This window comes from Cannabis sativa, chromosome 8, assembly GCF_029168945.1.
Source record: "Cannabis sativa cultivar Pink pepper isolate KNU-18-1 chromosome 8, ASM2916894v1, whole genome shotgun sequence".
Taxonomy (NCBI): Eukaryota; Viridiplantae; Streptophyta; class Magnoliopsida; order Rosales; family Cannabaceae; genus Cannabis; species Cannabis sativa.
The window spans coordinates 32,491,088-32,511,591 of NC_083608.1; the positions used below are offsets into that span (position 1 = coordinate 32,491,088).

The following is a 20,504-nucleotide window of genomic DNA, read 5'->3' on the forward strand; positions in this document are numbered from 1 at the left end:
TTTAAAATTTTAAAATAATTATAAGTAATTAATATTATATATTTTGAATTTTACACTTAATTATAATATTTTCTTTAATTTTAATATTTTGAATTGTGATCGTTGATTAGAATTGAAATATCCTGTAAATAGTCAATGTAAGCATAAACTACAACATTTAAGTGATATGAACAGTAATCGATAATCAAAGTCTTTTGACTAGGAAAGCCAATAAGTCTTTTGAAATGTAAAAATGAAAAATCCCGTAATTTTTTGTAACTGGTGTATATATGGGAACAAAATTGATGGGGCTCAAAAGTTGATCCATGAGGCGGCTTTCACTGTTCCGAATGTTAGGCCCGAAAGCCCAATTAGGCAGCTCGTGTGGAAAAGACAAGGAAAAGGAAACTTCGTACGAGGGAGGGAACAGGGAAATACGGTGTGGAGTTGAGGACAGGGGAGCAGAGCTCGAAATACCCACTCTGGTTATTCTCAAGTCCAAGTCAGATTAATGGATTAGACTTTTGATACTCACACCTTCGACTACTCATCTCACCACGCCAACGGCCAACCTAACTCTCCTAATTCTGCCCGGACCGATCTCCCTCTTTCCTTGTTTTTTTTTTCTATTCCAAACTTTTGCTTTGTACCTATTCGCTCTCCACCTAGGGTTTACTGTTCCAGCTCAAAATTCGAAAGGTTCGCTAATTATTATTCCTACTAGTATTATTAATTTTACTATTTTTCAGTTTCATGAATTTAGTGATCATTATTTTTTCTGTTTTTTTTTTTTAAGGTTATGATGAACTTTTGGTGTCTGTAGTTGGCTGCTTATAAGAGCTCAGGAAACTGTAATTGAGAAAAGAAAAATAAAGTTGAATTTTGATTGTGTGAAATTTGGTGATTACAAATTTGTACGTAAAAGCTGAAATTATAAATAAATAACAAAATTATATATATTTAATATTTCTCTCTCTCTCTTTTCTTTTGATTGGGAATTGTTGTTGATGATATATTTTCATAATAAAAGATTTCCATAGATTTCTCAACTCAAATTAATCACTTACAGTACAAGAAGTTATTTGGGAATTGGAAAAAATACCATTAAAAAGTTTGTTGTTTTTTTCTTCTCTTTCTTTCTAATTTTTAGTCATTCTCGTCTGAATAAATGTGAAGAGAATATGCTCTGAACAAGTGACTAATTTTACTTTGGAAGTTTTTTGTTAATTGTTATGTTGAGAATTTCTTCTTCTGGGTTTTAAACCCAAAATTTTTATTATGGTTAGTGCTGATTTTACTATATTAGAGATGGAAATGTGTGATCAATTTGACGTTTTTCATTAGGTATTTGTTGGGCCGAATTTGCTTGCTTCTGCTATTTCAATCAGTGTTTTGGTTGAATGATAGCGTAGTCATCCATGCCATAGAGGGAAGAGAATGAACTGGAAATCTTGTTTTGCTTATTCATCTACTTAGGTTAGATGGCCTGTAGCGTATGAAATTGGTTTGAGATCAACGTTGGTTATGGTAGTGGCAACCTGAATTGAGTTGCAGACTCTTATATTCACATATAAGACTACACGCTCAAATGGTTCCTTTAGGAGAAGAAAGTGTAGCAGCTGAAGTTCTGGACAAGCAGCAACAGACCGAGAGAAACAATACTGGAAATCATGTGTCACAAGAGATCTGTGGGACTGATGTTTCCATACCAGAATCAGATAAAAGTGGGAAATTAACATGTATAAAACCTGGAAAAACAGAGTCAGTGCGAGGTTCTGCACTTGATGCATTCAATTTGAGTCAACTTGGAAAATCTTCCCCTAAAATATCCATGAAAGCATCAAAAGTCCCTGAAACTGGAGTCCGAACCTCACAATCTGGTCAGGAAGGAAGCACTCCATCGATAGTTCGTGAGAAAGTGTCTGAGGACGGATATAACTGGAGAAAATATGGCCAGAAGCTTGTGAAGGGAAATGAATATGTGCGAAGTTACTATAGATGTACCCATCCAAACTGTCTGGTCAAAAAGCAATTGGAATGTTCACATGAAGGGAAGATTGTCAATATTGTTTACTTTGGTCAGCATGATCATCCAAAACTTCAGCATAACAACCCAGTGGCTGTTGGTTTCGCTTTGTCTGTTGTTGAAGAGAAACAAAATGGGGCGGCCTCGTTAAACCCTGCTAAAGGTGAGCAAGAAACTGAGATAATTATAATTCTTACTACATTTTGGTCCTCAAGAGACCTCGACTAACATTTTGGTTTGTCTTGAAGGAACATCAGTAGATGAGCATAGGAAACCATCCACTCAAAATGAGCATGTACATACTCCTCTGATTCCGAAAATTGCAGCTTTGGCTTCTAATGATAGTTCAAAGTCTACACTTTCTCAATCGACTAAGATAAAAGATGATAGCGATGATGATCCAGACTCCAAGCGACAGTATGTAACTCCTTTATTATTATTATTATTATTTGCTTATATAATGGAATAGACATAAGCTTAATTGTTTTTCTCCACATGAAATAGAAAGAAAGACAGACATTGTAGCAAAACAACCACTGAAGATAAACCAACCTCAACCAGTGGGCCACGAGTTGTTGTTCAGACTCTAAGTGAGGTTGATATCGTGAATGATGGGTTTAGGTGGCGTAAATATGGACAGAAAATGGTGAAAGGAAATCTGAATCCAAGGTTTGTAACATTTCATGCTTATAGACTGTTATAATTGTATTGTGTGTCTGCACCTTTGTTTAAATGCTCCAAATTAAGATACATGTCTTCTTTCATCTCTTGTGATGTCCACAGTTAAAAAAGTTCTCAAAGATAACAAGGAAATAAATCTATAGTGTTTCAGACGAGTTTTCCTGCGTAATGAGAAAGAAGAATTTAGTCAATGCTGTGTGTCATTTAACTTCAGTGTCTTGCATAGCGTGGAGTCAATAATTTTAAGATAATTACACACTCAGTGATGTTTTCCACAATGTGTGATATCTGACCTGAGCCTTAGCAAATTAATTGCTCTGCTACAAGCATTCTGATAAATGTGATTTATGAGTGTAATAATTGACCCTGTAGATCCGTTTGGGACCTTTTTTATTCCTTTATCTTTTACTTTTCCGTATGCCAGTAGCATGTAATCTTGATTTTGTTGAATAAGATCATAATGATTCTGCATTTAGCATTTTCTTGACTTTGGTTCTGCAATCTCTCTGTGCAGGAGTTACTATAGATGCTCAAATTCTGGATGCCCTGTTAAGAAACATGTGGAAAGGGCATCTTATGACACAAAACTGGTGATGGCCACATATGAAGGACAACACAATCATGACATGCCACCCGGAAGGACTGTCACCCATAATGTATCCGAATTAAGTGCCCCTCCAACTGCAGATCAAGTTGACAACACTGCCAAGTCAGATGGTAAAACTGCCTCTCTTGATATGGGTGTTAGTACCATATTGGAACATGAAAGTAAACCACCCAAAGAACAACCAAATGGTGAGTTACAAACTAGATCATCACCAAACACACCTGACTCCAACACGGCCATAGAATCTTGCCCCACCCTCGATGGTAAACCAGATGAACAACAAAATGTTAAGTCGGGTGTCAAAGAAGAAAGGGGTCCCCTTCAAAATGTTGCCGTTGAATCGGGCAATGACAATAAAAGTTCGAGCTGTACAAGTTGGATAAAGAGCCAGCAAAATGGGGAGTCAGGTATTGTTAAGTCAAAACCTAACCAGGTTGTTGATAACAAACTGGGTCTTGAAAGCCACCATAATACAAGTGAGCCATTTAAGCCAGACGGTAGAAAACATCAACAACTGAGTCAGTGATATATCAATCAAGTTCCTGTAATTTACATGGAGACCTTAAATGATGTTAATATGTCGGGTTATGCATATTGGTATTGGGCGTTTCTTCATCGCTTTCCCTTGTCTATTCGTCCAAGTGAGGTTCTACTTTGGATGTGGGGAAGTAGCTAGTATGTTAAAAAAAAAAAAAAGCATGTATTGGAAATATATCTCTGTGTGTAGATTTAGATTATCTATGTTAACTGGAATAAAAGATTTAACATTTTAGATTGTATAAGGCACATAATTTATGGATATTACATTGTCCATTTGTAATCTACCCCAACGTTCTTGAAAACCCAAAACTTAGAAGAGATTTATGAGAAAGTTGAAACTGTCTTGGTGTAGGGTTTAAGGTTTCAGAGATGAAATTGGACTTACAGAATCCTTAGTAAATAATTTCTTCGCTGGGAATATTTATTTTCTTATTGTTTAGTGCTTTCACCTTGGTTAAAGCTGAAATGTCGACTAAATAGGTCGTTTGTCTCCTTGATTTAGATAATTTCATTGCTTGCTAGCCTACTGAGTAGGCTAATGTTTTGTTCCTACTCTTTCATGGTAGTAAGTACACTGTAACATGAATGAAGTACAAAGGTTGGTGCACCTGGTTGTTTTAAAAAAATGACATGTGAATAAATGAGATGAGCCAGGTGGGTATAATAATAACATTTGTTGACTTATTGAAACATTCTGTTTTATAATTCATTATTTGGTCCCCAATTGCAGTATCCTATTCTATTCATATACCACACAGCTAGCACCCATCACATTGAGAGATAATGACATTATTATGCTGCTAAAATTGGTTGCCTATCTCTGCACGTGCAATAGTCTCACTCCTCAATTCAATCACGGCAAGATTTCAACCTTAATATTTTAATTGCATTTGAAAAAAGTGACCTGAATGGATTTGGTTACTTTTCTTGTTACTTGGCTGGCTAAACAAAGTTAGAGCCAGTTCTCTGTCACTTTTTCACGTCTTCATCGAGACTTGGCAAAGAATGGAATATAGAATACCTTTACTTTAGCATATGTTCAAGAAACTTTTTCTTTTCCAAAAGTGTTACAATAGTCTTTTAACTTTTTCACTCACATGATACAATGGTATAAGAAAAGGGAAAATGAGATTTCGTTACTCGGTATCCATATACAAAGCCTTTAATAACTCAACAAAATCATGTATTCCCTCTCTATCAGTGAAACACATTAAGTTTTTTAAGTTCTCTGGAAATGGCTTTAAACAAAAACGGCTAACTTAAATGTGAGACGAGTTCATGGCTAATGTCATGTCACCCTCCTCATAGGAAAGTTAAACCAATAACAAAGTAAACTAAAATAAGTAAACAACAAAAACTACTTGTTTTTCCTTGCCCCAGTTCCTTTTGTTTTCTCAATTCCATGCAGAAGAAGTAACCAAATATCTGTTCATCCAGCCAAGATAGAGAGCCCCATCTCTTTCTTCAAGCTTATACTTATTGCAGTAATTCTCTAATAGTGTTTTAATGGTGGCATTGACCAAAGTGCTTAACGGGTATGGTGTAAAACCAGCCATTTTGAACCTTGACTTCCACTTACCAAGTAGCTCATGTCGCTCTACCCTTTCAGTTCCTTCACAAGCTATTATGTTAACCACTTCTCTTGCCAAGCAATGCTGCTCCACATTGATCCGCTCCTTGTGCTCCTTGTGATGCCGAGGGAGAGTCACGTCTATGGATTCAAACATGGCTGCGTAGTAATCCAGTGTCTCAACAAACCGGGGGAAGAAAGCTGCGGTGTTGGTGGTAGATTCTTGTTCCACAAGAGTCACCACTTTTGGTGACAGGCTCTTAACCAGCCTCAGTAGCCTATCCCGGTGATTTTGTGTGCTGACACTCTCATCTGGCATGTGGTGAAGCATGAAAGCAAAGTTCACAGCCAAACCCTCATCAGGTAGAACAACAAGATCCGCCAGTTGGACCTCAGAACCGGATTTGGCTACAGAGTGAAACTCAAATGGCACTTTGAAAGTTTCAGCAAACCTAGAGAGTTTCTTTCCTACAATGCTGAGCCCTCCTCCTCGAGCATAAGCTGACACCGAGTCATCAATGCCTGTTATCCGGATATGGGGAGGTCCTCCAGGCCTGGCTGCAAAAGCCTGAATCAAAGTGATCCACTGGCTCCCCTGACCGATTTGGAAATCGATAATGTGAACTCGGTTTTCATCTTTCATGGCTTCTGCTATAGCCCCATTGGCAGACATGTATCCAAATTTGAAGTAAGGGCAGAGCTCATACAGAATATGCATATAAGAGAGCAATTCCGAACTTGCAGGCTCTTTGCATTTCAATGATTTGCATATATTGCTCCCCGAGAAGGCAAACTTAGCAACAAGTCCTTCCAACATATATGCACCTAACCTCTGGATTGGTTCGCCAGAAACCGACACCATTTGGCGTAACTCATCCATCAACCGCTCCGCAACTAACAGATTATTATCTGAAACTGCTTCAGCACAGCATATTAGGACTTGTTTCACATCCCTTTTGAAGATTGGCTCCATAATTTGTCCCCAGCTCTCAATCTCATTAGAACTATTATTTGCCAACCTTTGAAAATCAGTGTCATAGCTGTCCTGAATGCTTAAATCAGGACCCAGCATGGCACTCTCGAGCTCTTTCAGCTTGTACTTCCAGTCACTCATGTCATCAGTTATGCAGGAGCCACTGATTGGAGAACCATAAGTATTTTCAGGCGAATTGCGCTGATCAGGGAGGTAGGAATGAGAATCTTGTTGCGAAATCGGGCTTCCACTGGGAGAGAAGCTAACTGTCGATGGAGAAATGTACATGTTACAATTTTCATTCGCCGGGGACGATTCCAAGGTGGAGTAAAGATGGAAAGAATTCTTAGCCAAGACTTGGGCGCCACCCTGGCTGCGGCTGCTGTTGCTGTAACAAACTTCCCCATCTAAAGAACGAAACTGTGGTAAGCAGTAGGATTCTACATCTTGTATTGGTGGCTGATAGTATAATCTGTTGGCCATGTTTGAAGTCCTGCGCTTTTGTGATCTTTGCATTGAAGAGTTGGCTGCAGTGATCTGAAACTCTTCTGTTTTATGTAGCTCTTCTGAATCTCTTTGGCCAAAAAGCTGGCTTCTTATAGGTTTTATGCAGTGTTCATATGATTTCGCTATGTAGAAAATTGTTAGATCTTCTTTCACAGAAAATGTCAAATACTCATGCCAGAAGCAGAATAAGCCATCTATTTGACACTTTTGGCTGAGATTTCTGAACTTTCTTTGCAGACTCTGGATTTTACATAACCTGCAGAAAGAGTAGAGATCATGATTATACTCAAGACCGTAGAGCAAAACGCACATTAAAGATATTAAGAGGCAACATTATAGATGTGTTTCACCATTTCATTGATTTGATAATGGAAATTAAGAAAGAGGGTTATGAATACTAACTAACTAAATGCTAGAGAACCACAATTTTCTGAACAAATCAAAATGGATTTCATTTGAGATTCTCCAGTTAAATGAATTGATAAAAGATAAGAGCCTTAGAGAGATTGATTTAAAACTCCAACCATTTCAACTAATAATGGTATTGGTGGTAAAATGACATGAATCAGTTGAGAATTCTCTGAATAAATGTAATTAATGATCCTCAAAATACAATATGAAAGTCATCGACCAACCAGAAAGCCAGAAAAGCAACATTAAAAAAGAATATCCATAGTGTTGAATAACAATAACAATAATAATAATAATAATAATATATCCTCATAGAAAGAAATCTAGAAACAGGGGAAAGAAAAGAACAAAAATCCAAATACCTGAAAAGAATCACACCAACTGACTTTCATGTAGCAAAACAAAACAAAAAAGAAAAACCCAGAAGCTAAATCTGGCTGAAAATGGAGTGGTGTTGAAGAAGACCGAATGCAAGTGTTTGATTTGAATTGAAGACAGAGAAAATGGAAAGAGGAAAATGAGTGTTAAGTGTCAGAATTCAGGGGAGGTAATTTGAATATTGGAGTTTTGGTATTCAATCTCGGCTTTTTGTAGCTGAAAAGAGAATCTTTGAGACTGACGCTTTGGAATTTCCCTGAAGACTAATGAGTCTTTAGTCTTTGTTACAAAGTGGAAATAATATAGAAGAACTGACTATAGATGAGTTGAGTCTTTTTAACACAAACGCGCTTCTATACTAAATTGTAATATAAAAAAATGAAATTAATATTGGGTTTTGCAAATACACAGTTTGCTTACCTTGAAACTACTTATGATACAATACAACCACTGACTCCTCATATGTACCCTTCACTCTTTTTTTTTTTTTTTGAGAAAGTACCCTTCACTTTTCAGTCGGTCCAAAATGAAACTAGTAACTCTTGCATATTTTTTTTTTTTTTTTTAGGTGCAGTTACCGAAATACCCTCAACAAGCATATTATGATGGCTCTTCAATGAGCATTTTGGGTAGGGATGTTCGCTGTGCCGGTGGTGCGGTTTTCGACTAATTTTTTAAACCAACTCGCACATGCGGTTTTTTCAATTTCTCAAACTGCACCCGCACCGTAAAACTAAAAAATTGTAAAAACCGCACCGCAAAAAATGGTGCGATGCGGTTTGGTTTATGCAATTTAGAATATTACTAAATAATTAAATCATCACAAATACAATAAAATTTGAGCAACACTTGTCAAAAATACTATAGACTTAAAAATAAATATGTAAAAAAAGGTTTAAGTTTCAACAATACAAAAATTAGTAGACTTGGGTTGGGCCTTCACATATTGGACCTAAATAAATATAAAAATTGGTATTTTTATAATAGCGGTGCGGTTTGAACCGCACATTAATAATTCAAAACCGCAAACCGCACCGCACCGCGCGGTTTAAGAAAAATTCAAATCGCGACTGCACCGCAAAGAATTTCAAACTGTATTTTTTTTTTTTTTTGGCGGTGTGATGTAGTGCTAGCGATTTGAGCAATTTGATGAACACTCCTAATTTTGGGCACTTTTATAGTTAGCCTTAATGGTATTTTTTAAAAAAAAAATAAAAAAATTAAGTCACGATATCATGATATCAGGAGAGTATTTTACACAGATAATATCTTTTAGCATTATTACTCTTTAATGGGGTGATCTCAATTCACAAGTCGGGAAGAGAAAGACTTAAATTCATTGAAAATTTGAAATTAATAATAGTTGCCTTCCTGTAAGAAGAAAGACAATGAAAGAAAGAATTTTTTTATTATTGTTATAAAAAATAGAGTACACAAGTTTATATATACAAAGTGAATGAGCTAACACAAGTAGCTCAAGAACCAAAACCAATAAAAGAACCAAGACATTGTAACAAACTAATTGAATAACAACGGGAATAACTAACTTTATGACTAACTCTCAACAACCCCCCTCAAACTAAGTGGGGTGAGAGACCACACATAGTTTGTTTCTAGAAAAGAAAACTTGGAGCTAGATATAGGTTTAGTTAGACAGTCTGCAAGTTGGTTTGATGCAGGAACATGCTAAATTTGGATTTGTTTTGACAACACCTTATCTCGAACGAAATAGAGATCAATCTCTATGTGTTTTGTAGGAGCATGTAGAATAGGATTGGCTGCAAGCATTACTGATTTGAGATTATCACACCAAATTGAAGGAGGAATGGTTGGGACAAAATTCAACTCACTTAGTAAGGATTGAACCCATGTGACTTCGGACACAACATTAGGTAAGCTTCGAAATTTAGCTTCAGTGGAGGAACGAGAGATGGTACTTTGTTTTTTTGACTTCCAAGCTATGAGATTCTCCCCTAAGAATATACAAAAACTAGTTGTGGAACACCTGTCATCTGGATCCGAAGCCCAGTCAGCATCACAGAAGGCAGTTATGTTGAAATTGGACACTGGTTTTAGATGCAACCCATAGTCTAAAGTGCCTGCAAGATATTTCACAATTCTTTTGACAACAACCCAATGGGATTGAAGGGGATTATGCATAAATTGACAGACCTTATTGACACTAAAAGTAATGTTAGGTCTAGTGATGGTTGCATATTGTAGAGCCCCCACAATTGATCTATAGAGAGTGACATCTTCTACTGGATCACTGCCAAAATTAGATAGCCTTAGACCACTGTTCATGGGTGTACTCTGTGTGTTTAGCACCTTGAAGTTGAGACTTGCAGATGAGATCTTGTAAGTATTTCTTCTGAGAGAGGAGAATACCATCTAGTATAGACAGAACCTGTATACCAACAAAATTTGTCACTAGGCCAAGATCTTTCAGAGCAAATTCATTGCTCAACTGAGTTAAAAGAGCAGAGACTTCATCATCATGGTTGCCAATGACTAAAATATCATCAACATACACCAGTACATATATGCAACAGTTTGGTTTAGCACGAACAAAGAGAGATTGGTCTGTTTTGGCTGAGACGAAGCCAAATTGAAATAGAGTTGTTGATAATTTTTCGAACCAGACCCTAGGAACCCGCTTAAGGCCATAGAGCGCTTCGTTGAGCTTGCATACCATGTCAAGATGTTCGGGATCTATGAATCTAGGAGGTTGAATCATGTATATTCTTCATTGAGATCACCATCTAAAAAAGCATTGTTAATGTCTAATTGCCTCACTTTCCATCCCTTTTGTAATTGCAAGAGTGAGCACAACTCTTATAGTGAAAGGTTTAATAGCTAGGCTAAATGTTTCATGAAAATCGAAACCAGCTTGTTGGTGGTACCCCTTGGAAATAAGTCGTGCTTTGAACCTTGAAATTGAACCATCATGATTTTCTTTGATCCTGCAAACCATTGCAACCAATGGGAACACGACCAGGTGGAAGTTTTAATAGTATCCATGTTTTGTTTTTCTTGAGGGTTGTATTCTCTGTTTGCATAACTTTAAACCAGTGAGATATTTTTAAAGCTTCCTTTACAGAAGAAGGTGAAAGAGAAGTAGTGAGAACTCTTGGTTTATGGATACTAGACTTTGCTTTAGTTTGCATACCATGTTTATTAGTGATAAATACAATTGGTGCAACAATGGTATTATGAAAAAGTGTATTTGGTGGGATAATTGTAGCTTCATTAACTCTTTCATGAGATGGTAGGACTGTTGGCTCAGTGGTATGTTAGACAGTAGGTGATGTTGGTGTAGCATCAACTGCATTAAAGGGAGGGAAAGAGGATATAGCTGGTGGGGAATATGGTTGAGTGTTTATGGGAGGAGTGGCAGAGGAAACATGTTGAGAGCATGAGGGAATAGGCCCAATAGAATTGGTTGTGGATGAGGGACCAGGATCCTGGTGAGGAGATGTTGGAGCATTGAGAGGAATAACAAGTTGTATGGTAGGAGGAACAACAGAAGAGAAGATGGGAGAGGAAGTATTTATAGTATTTTCTTTTGCAGAAACTTTAGAATATGGAAAAATATGTTTATCAAAAAGAACATCTCGAGAGATGTGTAGGCTCCCATCTTTGGCAAGGCATTTGTATCATTTGTGAGACAGTCTATACCCAAGAAAAACACAAGGTTGGGACCTGTATTGGAGTTTGTGTCTATTGTATGGTCTTAAATTAGGGTAACATAGATAGGCAAAGACTCTAAAAGACTTGTAGTCTGGTTTGATATTGAACAGTGTCTCAAGGGGTGAGAAAAAATGCAATGGAGGTGTTGGCATTCTATTAATTAAGAAAAGTACTTTTGTCGTGAAAAATAAATGAGTACTAAATTAACTGAAACTCAAAATACTAGGTACTTTTGTTACAATTTTCTCTAAAACTTATCAACCTTCATTAAATTGCATATTAAGTTACTAACTGATGGTAACGGAAGTCTCGAATGAGTATTTTTACTGGGTAAATTCAATAAAAATTTAAAATATTGGGTACTTTTGTTACCATCCTTTAATTAAAAAATATATAAAATCGGGGTAATTCTTTTGTTGGGTATCATTTTTGCAACAAACATACTAATTTGATTAAAAATTAGATTATTTTGCACTAGAGTAGGAGGAGAGGCAATAGAAGAGGAGAATAAATCACAAAATTAAAAAAGATGTTTACAAAAAAAAAATTGAATTTTGGATAAAATTTTACAATTTTACTACCACACGAAGTTTTTTAAAAAAATATTATCTTATTATAAAATAATTGTAAAATAAGAAAACAAACAATTAAAAACAACTAAAAAACAACCGTGAAACAATAGTGAAAACTTAACACGGTACACAGTATTTTTGAAAAAAAATTCTACCCACAGTAATAAAGAAAGTAAGAAATTTCAATATGTAGTGTAAAAATCTCAAATTTCAATATAAAGATTAAAAAAAATAAGTTTTACAATTAATTTTGGCTAAAATATTATTAGAACTGAGAAGTTCGCGGGCTGAAAAATAAGTTGAGTTATATGTAGAGTAGTTTCAAATTATTATATTTAAAAATACTTTGATATAAATTAAATATAGAAGTCTAATAAAATTAATAAAAGTATTTAAAGTATTACTGTCAATCTCTTATTATAATTTTTTAGTTTATATGTATCCGAAAACATATGTCGAAATATTTTTATTAAAAAAAAAAAGAAAAGAAAATTCATGATGGCGTTCTTTATAATTATAATATCATTCCTGTTGTTATAAATATTAATAATTATGTGGATGTCCAAATCTTTTATTTATTACCATGAATTGTAATCACCATTCCTCTTTTCCTTAGTTTCCCTTTTTCTTAGTTTCTTAATATCTCACTCTTGTATTTGTATAAATAGGGGTTCACCCCATTGGAATAAACAACTCAGAAATTCTCATTCACTTTCTCTTTCTCTCTTCATCTTCTTCTTCTTTCCTCTCATCTACTTTATATTATTTTATAACACGTTATCAGCACGAGTCTCTACCCAAGCTTCAAGCATGAGTCTCTGCCCAAGCTTCAAGCATGAGTCTCTGCCCAAGTCCCAATGTAAGTATCTTGTTAAAGTTCTTGAATTGTTTCAAAGTCAAAATACACTACATATATATTTATATATATACTCCTCTGACTGAAACAATTTCAAGAATCATTTGGTTTCTTTTTTCTTTTTATCTATATATCTATATATTATATATGTATGTATATATTTTTATATATTTATTATTGATTTCATATATATATAATGGCCTTATCATTCATAATATTTACAATATATGTGTGCCTATGATATGATAGAGAAAATCTATATAAATTATACATATATCCAGAAGATTATGTATCATCGATAAAATATTACATATATCCTAAAGATTATGCATCATCGATAAAATATTGCATATATCCTGAAGATTATGCATCATCGATAAAATATTGCATATATCCTGAAGATTATGCATCATCGATAAAATATTGCATATATCCTGAAGATTATGCATCATCGATAAAATATTGCATATATCCTGAAGATTATGCATCCTCGATAAAATATTGCATACATCCTGATGATTATGCGTCCTCAATAAAATCTTGCATATATCCTGAAGATTATGCAAACGTAATATTCATTATATAGTTGATGAATATATAATGAAAGAGATGAATACATATTTATATATATGTTCTTGTATTCTTTGAGGACAATGAAAAATAATCTAATATCGATATAGATTTTGACAAACATTTTCTGAAGTAAATGTTTTATATTTATCGAAGAAAAAAAATGATTGTATTTATGTGAATACAACTAAAGAATCATTAAAAATGATTATTATTGATGCAAATTTATAGTGGGTTTTGAATACCCAAAAAGAATGTTAAGAAAATTGCATTGAAACATTAAAGTATAAGAATAACAATGAGCATGACTAATGTTATTTAAATACATGAGACAATATTTATTGTTCATCATTCCCTGCAGAGAATGATACGAATTGAAGTCAATCACTTTTAAAGATTCTTCGTATTAGTCATGTTATTATACATTGTTATTACTTGCAATGTTGGAAATTATTGAATCTGACATATGTTAGAGATTAAATTTTGCATACATCTTGGAGACTACGCAAAAATTGCATTCATATATTCTTTGAAATATCGTAAAAGAAATTGTTGAATAATTTCTTATATTTTTTATGGATGAACAAGTATAAATTTTTAAGAAATTTATAATAATGTTCTACTTGTTCAACGTCATTCTCCGAAGTGAATGTAATGATTTTAAATAATCAATGACATTATTTACTACTCAAATATTTCCAGAAAAAGTGGAAACAACTAAAAGATGAGATACCACACATAATCAAAGTGCATGAAATTTATATATCACGTGTGGAATTTAATAATAGTGGTCGCGTACCTGTAGTACGGACACACTTATAATCAAGATAAAAGTATATTTGATTATTGAATAAGTGTGAATTGTACAAATTGATTGTACATTTAGAATATTTAAATATCATTCCCTGAAGAGAATGAATAGACATGAAATTCTATTTCAAAGAATATAAATTTCACATATATTGGTAATGCCAGAAGCAAATTAATATATGCATATTTTATTATTTCTTGAAATCAATAGTTTCAAACTATTGTTAGTACAGGATATGTATATATATAGTTACTATATAATTCAGTTTGCATATTCCCGAAAGTGGATAGATAATTTACTAATATTTGTTAGTGATCCAATATAATCAAAGTGATAAAGAATCACAAAATGATTATTTGAAAAGCTTCCTGAAGAAGTACTCTTACATACAATTGCTACTTTGAGTAGCAAAATATCTTTGTATGTACCTAGATGTATAACTTTTATCTAGTTATGAAAGTAATAAGAGATGACTTATTATATGTACTGGTTGTACATTTAAATATATAATATATCAAGTCATGATAATTAGACTGATGAATAGTCTAAATAAATTAGACGACTTGTTAAAAAGATACCAGGAAAAATGTATGATATACTATGGTTATATCTATTTGACCATTATAACAAGATGATGAAGTTGTTATGTACATTTTATATAATACACATCATTAAATTGATGATAGTGATTCTTGAAGAAATATAAAATTTGATAAACATAATAGTGACTCCTGAAGAGTGTATATGTTTTGGAGAATAATATAATTATATTATTCGTGTATATAAAAATGAAACTTATAATGATTATGTTGTAATAAATTTACATTACCTTTGAAAGTTTCATTGAAATACAAATTATAGTGAACCTGAAGTTCATTAATTGAATTATTTTGACATGATAAATCATATGCAATAAATTGTCAAAGGATTTGACTAAATTTTGTTGAAGAACCAAAAGATTCTTCTCATTGTTAATTTATAAGGCTCAAAAGAAGAATGTGCATATATTTGCACATAGAAAATATTTAAATTATATTTCTTTAACAATCTTGAGCCATTGTTAGATTTTTATTGCATAGTTTCTTATCGATGTGATAAGATTATATGATCATGCATTTACAAAATGTGTAAATTTATGTATTTCTAATTATACACGTATGACTCATTCTTAGAAATGAATTAAGTTCATAAGTATTGAACTTGAAACTGAAGTTATTGAACCTGAAGTTCAATGTCATATAATATATATGAGTTTAAATAGATATTGATTCATTGTGATATATTGAAATCCCTACAGGTGTATTAATATTATTAGATATCACAATTTCTTAAAATTCTCTCGATCAGGGGGAGAGAAGCAGTTGGGATCGATGATAATTTTTAAAAAATTATCCTTGCACAAAGTATATAAGAACGATATAGTTCACAATGATATATACCAACTGCAAATCAATATTACTCAAAGTTGAGATAGAATGAGTTGAAAACGCCTGAAGCGTAAATGAACAATATAGAAATTATTAGTAAATGTTCATTTGATTTGCCCTGAAGTTGTTAAATCTAGAGGTACTCATGGAGATACCTTAATGTTATAAAGTATTAAAATGATAACCGTGATGAAAACGGTACTCGAAGAGACTCCCAAGAGAAGTTAGACATAACACATTTAATCATAATTGAATCCCTGAAGTGATTCGTTATAGGTACCTATAAATGATAAATATATTTGAAAATATGTAATTTAAAGAGATCTCTATAAGTTATGTCAATATGGGAGGAAATTATCATTTATTGAAATTTTTGTCGACAATAAATATTGAATGTGTGCATATGCAATAAACTAACATGAGATAGCAAGGATCATTGTATTAGATTTGTCGAGAATCATCGACATACATTTTGTTTTTGGCCAAAATATTATGACGCAATCCAGGCAAATTTACTCACATAAAGTGAAGTAAGACCTGTAGGGTGTGCAAATAAATATTTCTAATGAGAAATTTGCATATATGTATTTGTACATAATGAATTGTTGTACAAAGTTTGCATAGACATGAGATTGATTGAAGTAAGGCTTAAATATTGAGAAAATATAATCATGATTTGATTATAGCCTGGAATATATTTTATGAGGATTTATAAGCGTCACATAAAAGTTGCAACAAAAAGATTATTTATTTGGAGCTCCTAATATAGTGAGAATTTGAAATAAGCTTTATCTAAAAATTCTAGAAGAATTTAATACATGTCTTAAGTGATATAAATTCTAAGTCGCGCGCACTATATGACAAAGATCTTTGTATGAAATAAAGACATGTAAGTAAATTATTGTTTGAAAAATATGTATGGTTGTCTATGCAGTATAAATACGTAAATTATACGTTGTGATAGACTCTTTAAGAGTTTTTGATTAATTGAAAAACAAACTTTTATTTCTTTTGTATATCGAGAAATATTAAATGTATAAAGTTTGTTCATTAGTATTGAAGTCCTGAAGTACTTCATATGTATTAAGAATTATAGATATATGATCATTTGATATGAAAATTAAGATCATACAACAAGATGGAACAAATATATGGTCTTGGAGTACCATCATTGTCACAAACGAAAATTTATATTATCATTAATGTGTTATGTTCATATCTACTTGAAATGTTAAATTTTAGTATGAACAAGATTGTATATACACATGAATGATACAATTAGTTGGATAAAGATTAATGTTCCACGAACCCCTCATCTATAATTTAGAAGTCCATACATACTCTGGAAGAGTTATAGAAAATATATGATCAAAGATTATATATGGTGATATTTTAAAAGTGATAACAATAATCTTATGAGATATATTATCACCAAAAGAATTATGGATCATATGTGCATGAGGGGGAGACATATTCATGTTGCACTCTTTTTCCCTTAGTTCAGGTTTTGTCCCAATGGGTTTTCCTGGCAAGGTTTTTAACGAGGCAACTTGCAAATAGTTATGAATATGAAATATATAGTGTACTCTTTTTACCTTAGCTCAGATTTTGTCCCACTGTGTTTTTCTGGCAAGGTTTTTAACGAGGCAACTATAAATCATGTTAACATACTTGCATTTTATGAAGCAAGTAGAGAATGTGTGTGAGTGAGATCATTGACATAGCATATTCGGGAAACATATAGATTGCACTCAATAAAGAAGTATCAACCCAAGAAATTCTCTATGGATAATATTGCTTGCATCGCTCAACTAAAATGAGGTACATTGAAGGAGATAGAGTTAGAACACATTTCTCGAAATTCTTCTTTATACGCTTAAAGAAAATGCATATTGGTGTTCAACATATTCAATCAAGTGTCAATCTTGCAAACTTATTCACAAAGTTATTACCAACATCAACATTTGAGAAGACGGCAGACAAGATCGAAATTCGTCGATTAGAAGATCTCCACAAATGCCTAAATGAGGGGGAGTTAGTTTACACTATACTCTTTTTCTTTGATCAAGTTTTCAGCAAGATTTTTAATAAGGCAGTTATTATGGACATCCAAGGGGGAGTGTTATAAATATTAATAATTATGTGGATGTCCAAATCTACTTTATATTATTTTATAACACCTGTAAATTTTAGAAATTTTTCGAATAGTTTAGTATCGAAAATATGTTTGAAGTTTTTTAAACAAGTGTGGTAAATTCTAATATAATTCTATTTTTGATATTTTAAACTATTCAATTTTTTTTAAAAAAATTACAAGAATAGTAATAGTATTATAATAATAACGAATACCACTATAAAAAAAATAGAGAATTGCTAAGAGTCACTATTGGTGCCTAGTACATTTTTCGTTGTCATAGTGCATTAAGTATCGGGTCTCATATAATTTAAGAAATTATTTTCTTAGCAATATCACTAACTAATCGTGGGGTGCCATCTATAGAAAATGCTAGGCACCACTGCCCAATAACAATACTCATAAGAAAAATTCAAAAAAATATTTTTTTGAATGGAAAGAGAAAACTTCATTAAGATAGAACAGCCAAATCGACCATTACAACATTATTAAAGCATTAGGAACATTGCTATCAACAAAAAGATAATCTGACCAATAACAAGCACCGTGTGCAAGACAATGAACGACATTGTTAGCAGATCATTTAACATAACAAACTTCGACATGCATCATAGATTTTAGTAAATTAAGACAATAAGTGATAGTTGAACCAAAAACAGATTGCATAATAACATTACTTTGAAGAGCTTGAACCACCACAAGTGAATCTGTTTCCATAATAGCACGCTCCCATCCTTTTTTCTTGATCCAACTTAGCTCCTCTTTGACACCAATGACCTCCCCCAAACTAGGATGAACACACCCAACTTTGTGCAAACAAAACGCCTCAAGAAGTCGACCATCATCACCTCGAGCAAGGCAGCCCACACCAAGAGTTGCTGCAAAAACAGCACCATCCACATTCACTTTAATGACACCAGTCCCAGGCGCAATCCAATGTTTAGTGCTACTGAAATTATTCAATATTGGAGGGGCTCGAAGCGATTCGAACAAACACACTTCCATTGATTTAGAACTGAATGTGAGGAGATAATGACTTCAGCAGCAGTAGAGACTTTCTTGTTCCAAAGCAAGTCATTCCTAACATTCCAAATAGCCTAAGAACCATCGACGCTTCTTCAAACGTAGCAGGTTGGCCACGGTTCAGAACTTTCAGCAACCAGTCACCAAATTGAGTGACAGAGATTGAGCCAAGAGTCGCACCAAATCTGTTCCAACAAGAGTGAGCAAAATGGCAGGACACCAGCACATAAAAAATTGACTCTTCTTCTCTAGAACAGCAGACACAACTGAGTTGCACAGACACATGTTTTGAGTGAAGCTGTGTTCGTGTAGGCAGGCAACCAGTGATGGCTTTCCAAGCAAAATGGATTACTTTAGGAGGGACTTTAGTTTTCCACAACGAACGCCAAAGAACCGACTCCATATCAACTAACCATATGCCTTTAGAAACTTGAAGCCATTGATAGCAGCTCTTAACAGAGTAGCTACCCGAGTTCTCATGATGCCAAAACCAAACATCATCCATATTAGATGGATTAAGGGAAATATTGAGAATAAGATCACGGTCTCTAAGTTCAAGAAGATCATTTAGTACCTCCACATCCCATTAAGTATTATCAGCTGTCATGAGCTGATTAACATCACCCCAACAAGTCCTAGATGAGAGCTGATCACACACGGATTTGTTGTATCCGAAAGCCAAGGAGAATTTAAAACTGGGACAGACAAACCAGCACCAATACGAATAGGTGCCCCTACTGCAATAATCGGTTGTGCTTCAAAAATACTCCTCCAAATGAAGCTAGGATTGTTGCCAATCACAGCTGAAAGAAATGTTCCCTGTGGATAGTACATGCTCTTGTAAATTCGACCAATAAGAGACGTCTCATTAGTTAACAATCGCCAAGCTTGTTTGCCCAAGAAGGATAAGTTATAGTCATGCAAATTCCTAAAATCGATCCCACCCGAACTCTTGTGTTTGCTCAAATGATTCCAACTCATCCAGCTTATTCCTCTTGATTTCTTTGAGTTACCCCACCAGTACTTAGACATAAGTTTCTCTAGTTCACTGCAAGTTTCAAGGGGAATAAGAAACACAGACATGGCATAGCTGGGAAGGGCTTGGGCCACTGTTTTTAACAAAACTTCTCGGCCAGCCTTTGATAGAAATTTACCCTCCCAGCTCAATATTCTTTTCTCATTTTTCCTTAAGGAAGCTTAAGATCGCTATCTTTTTACGACTAATAATACAAGGTAATCCGAGATAGAAACTGTTTTCATCAGCTGCCACCATACCCACACAAGTACACAGTCTGCCACGCAAATTCAAAGGAGTATTAGCACTAAAAAATATTGATGATTTGGAGAAATTCACCCTTTGTCCAGAAGCGATTTCAAAAATATGGAGTAATCTAAGCACATTATCGACCTCGTCCTCAGTAGCACGATAGTATACATAGCTATCATCAGCAAATAGCATGTGTGAAATAGTAGGAGCTCCATTTCCAATACAAAAAGTGACTAAAAAAATTATAATTAATACTACTCAAATTATTTTTCATCTCATCCACTTTAAAAAGAAAAAGAAAAAATTTATTTTAATATGACCAAAAGTCAAGAAGTTTAGTGGTCAAAGAGCCATGAATATCCTAAGCCACAAATGTGTTATTTATGTAAAACGATGACTAGTCCTAGTCATACATATTAGTCGCTAGCAAACCGTAATTTAAGTTCGGGAGTTTTGACATTTATCAAAATTTATGAAAATTT

The 20,504-nt window shown here is 33.8% G+C and overlaps 3 protein-coding genes across 7 annotated transcripts; 1 reads left to right on the plus strand and 2 right to left on the minus strand.

Annotated features, from left to right (window-relative positions):
• The first annotated feature begins 402 nt into the window (after window positions 1-402).
• Window positions 403-4,253, plus strand: LOC133030251 (WRKY transcription factor 1). Of its 4 annotated transcripts, none has more exons than XM_061102792.1 (5): window positions 403-678; window positions 1,324-2,168; window positions 2,254-2,422; window positions 2,510-2,674; window positions 3,201-4,253. In XM_061102792.1, exons 2-5 carry the CDS (start codon window positions 1,568-1,570, stop codon window positions 3,817-3,819), a joined length of 1,554 nt encoding a protein of 517 aa, XP_060958775.1. In that variant the 5' UTR covers window positions 403-678; window positions 1,324-1,567; the 3' UTR covers window positions 3,820-4,253. The 4 variants fall into 4 exon arrangements, with proteins under 4 accessions (XP_060958775.1, XP_060958777.1, XP_060958778.1 ...); XM_061102794.1 differs by having other exon boundaries at window positions 2,263-2,422; XM_061102795.1 differs by having other exon boundaries at window positions 1,368-2,168; window positions 2,263-2,422.
• A 691-nt stretch (window positions 4,254-4,944) lies between these two features.
• LOC133030250 (scarecrow-like transcription factor PAT1) lies at window positions 4,945-8,190 on the minus strand. 2 transcript variants are annotated; one of them, XM_061102791.1, is made up of 2 exons: window positions 8,093-8,190; window positions 4,945-7,139 (listed from the first exon to the last, which is right to left on the minus strand). In XM_061102791.1, the coding sequence occupies exon 2, from the start codon at window positions 6,890-6,892 to the stop codon at window positions 5,228-5,230; it is 1,665 nt and encodes a 554-aa protein (XP_060958774.1). In that variant the 5' UTR covers window positions 6,893-7,139; window positions 8,093-8,190; the 3' UTR covers window positions 4,945-5,227. The 2 variants fall into 2 exon arrangements, with proteins under 2 accessions (XP_060958774.1, XP_060958773.1); XM_061102790.1 differs by having other exon boundaries at window positions 7,657-8,110.
• Window positions 8,191-19,358: 11,168 nt separating this feature from the next.
• On the minus strand, window positions 19,359-19,838 carry LOC133030552 (uncharacterized mitochondrial protein AtMg00310-like). Its single transcript, XM_061103337.1, has one exon. It carries the CDS (start codon window positions 19,836-19,838, stop codon window positions 19,359-19,361), a length of 480 nt encoding a protein of 159 aa, XP_060959320.1.
• Between the last annotated feature and the right edge of the window lie 666 nt (window positions 19,839-20,504).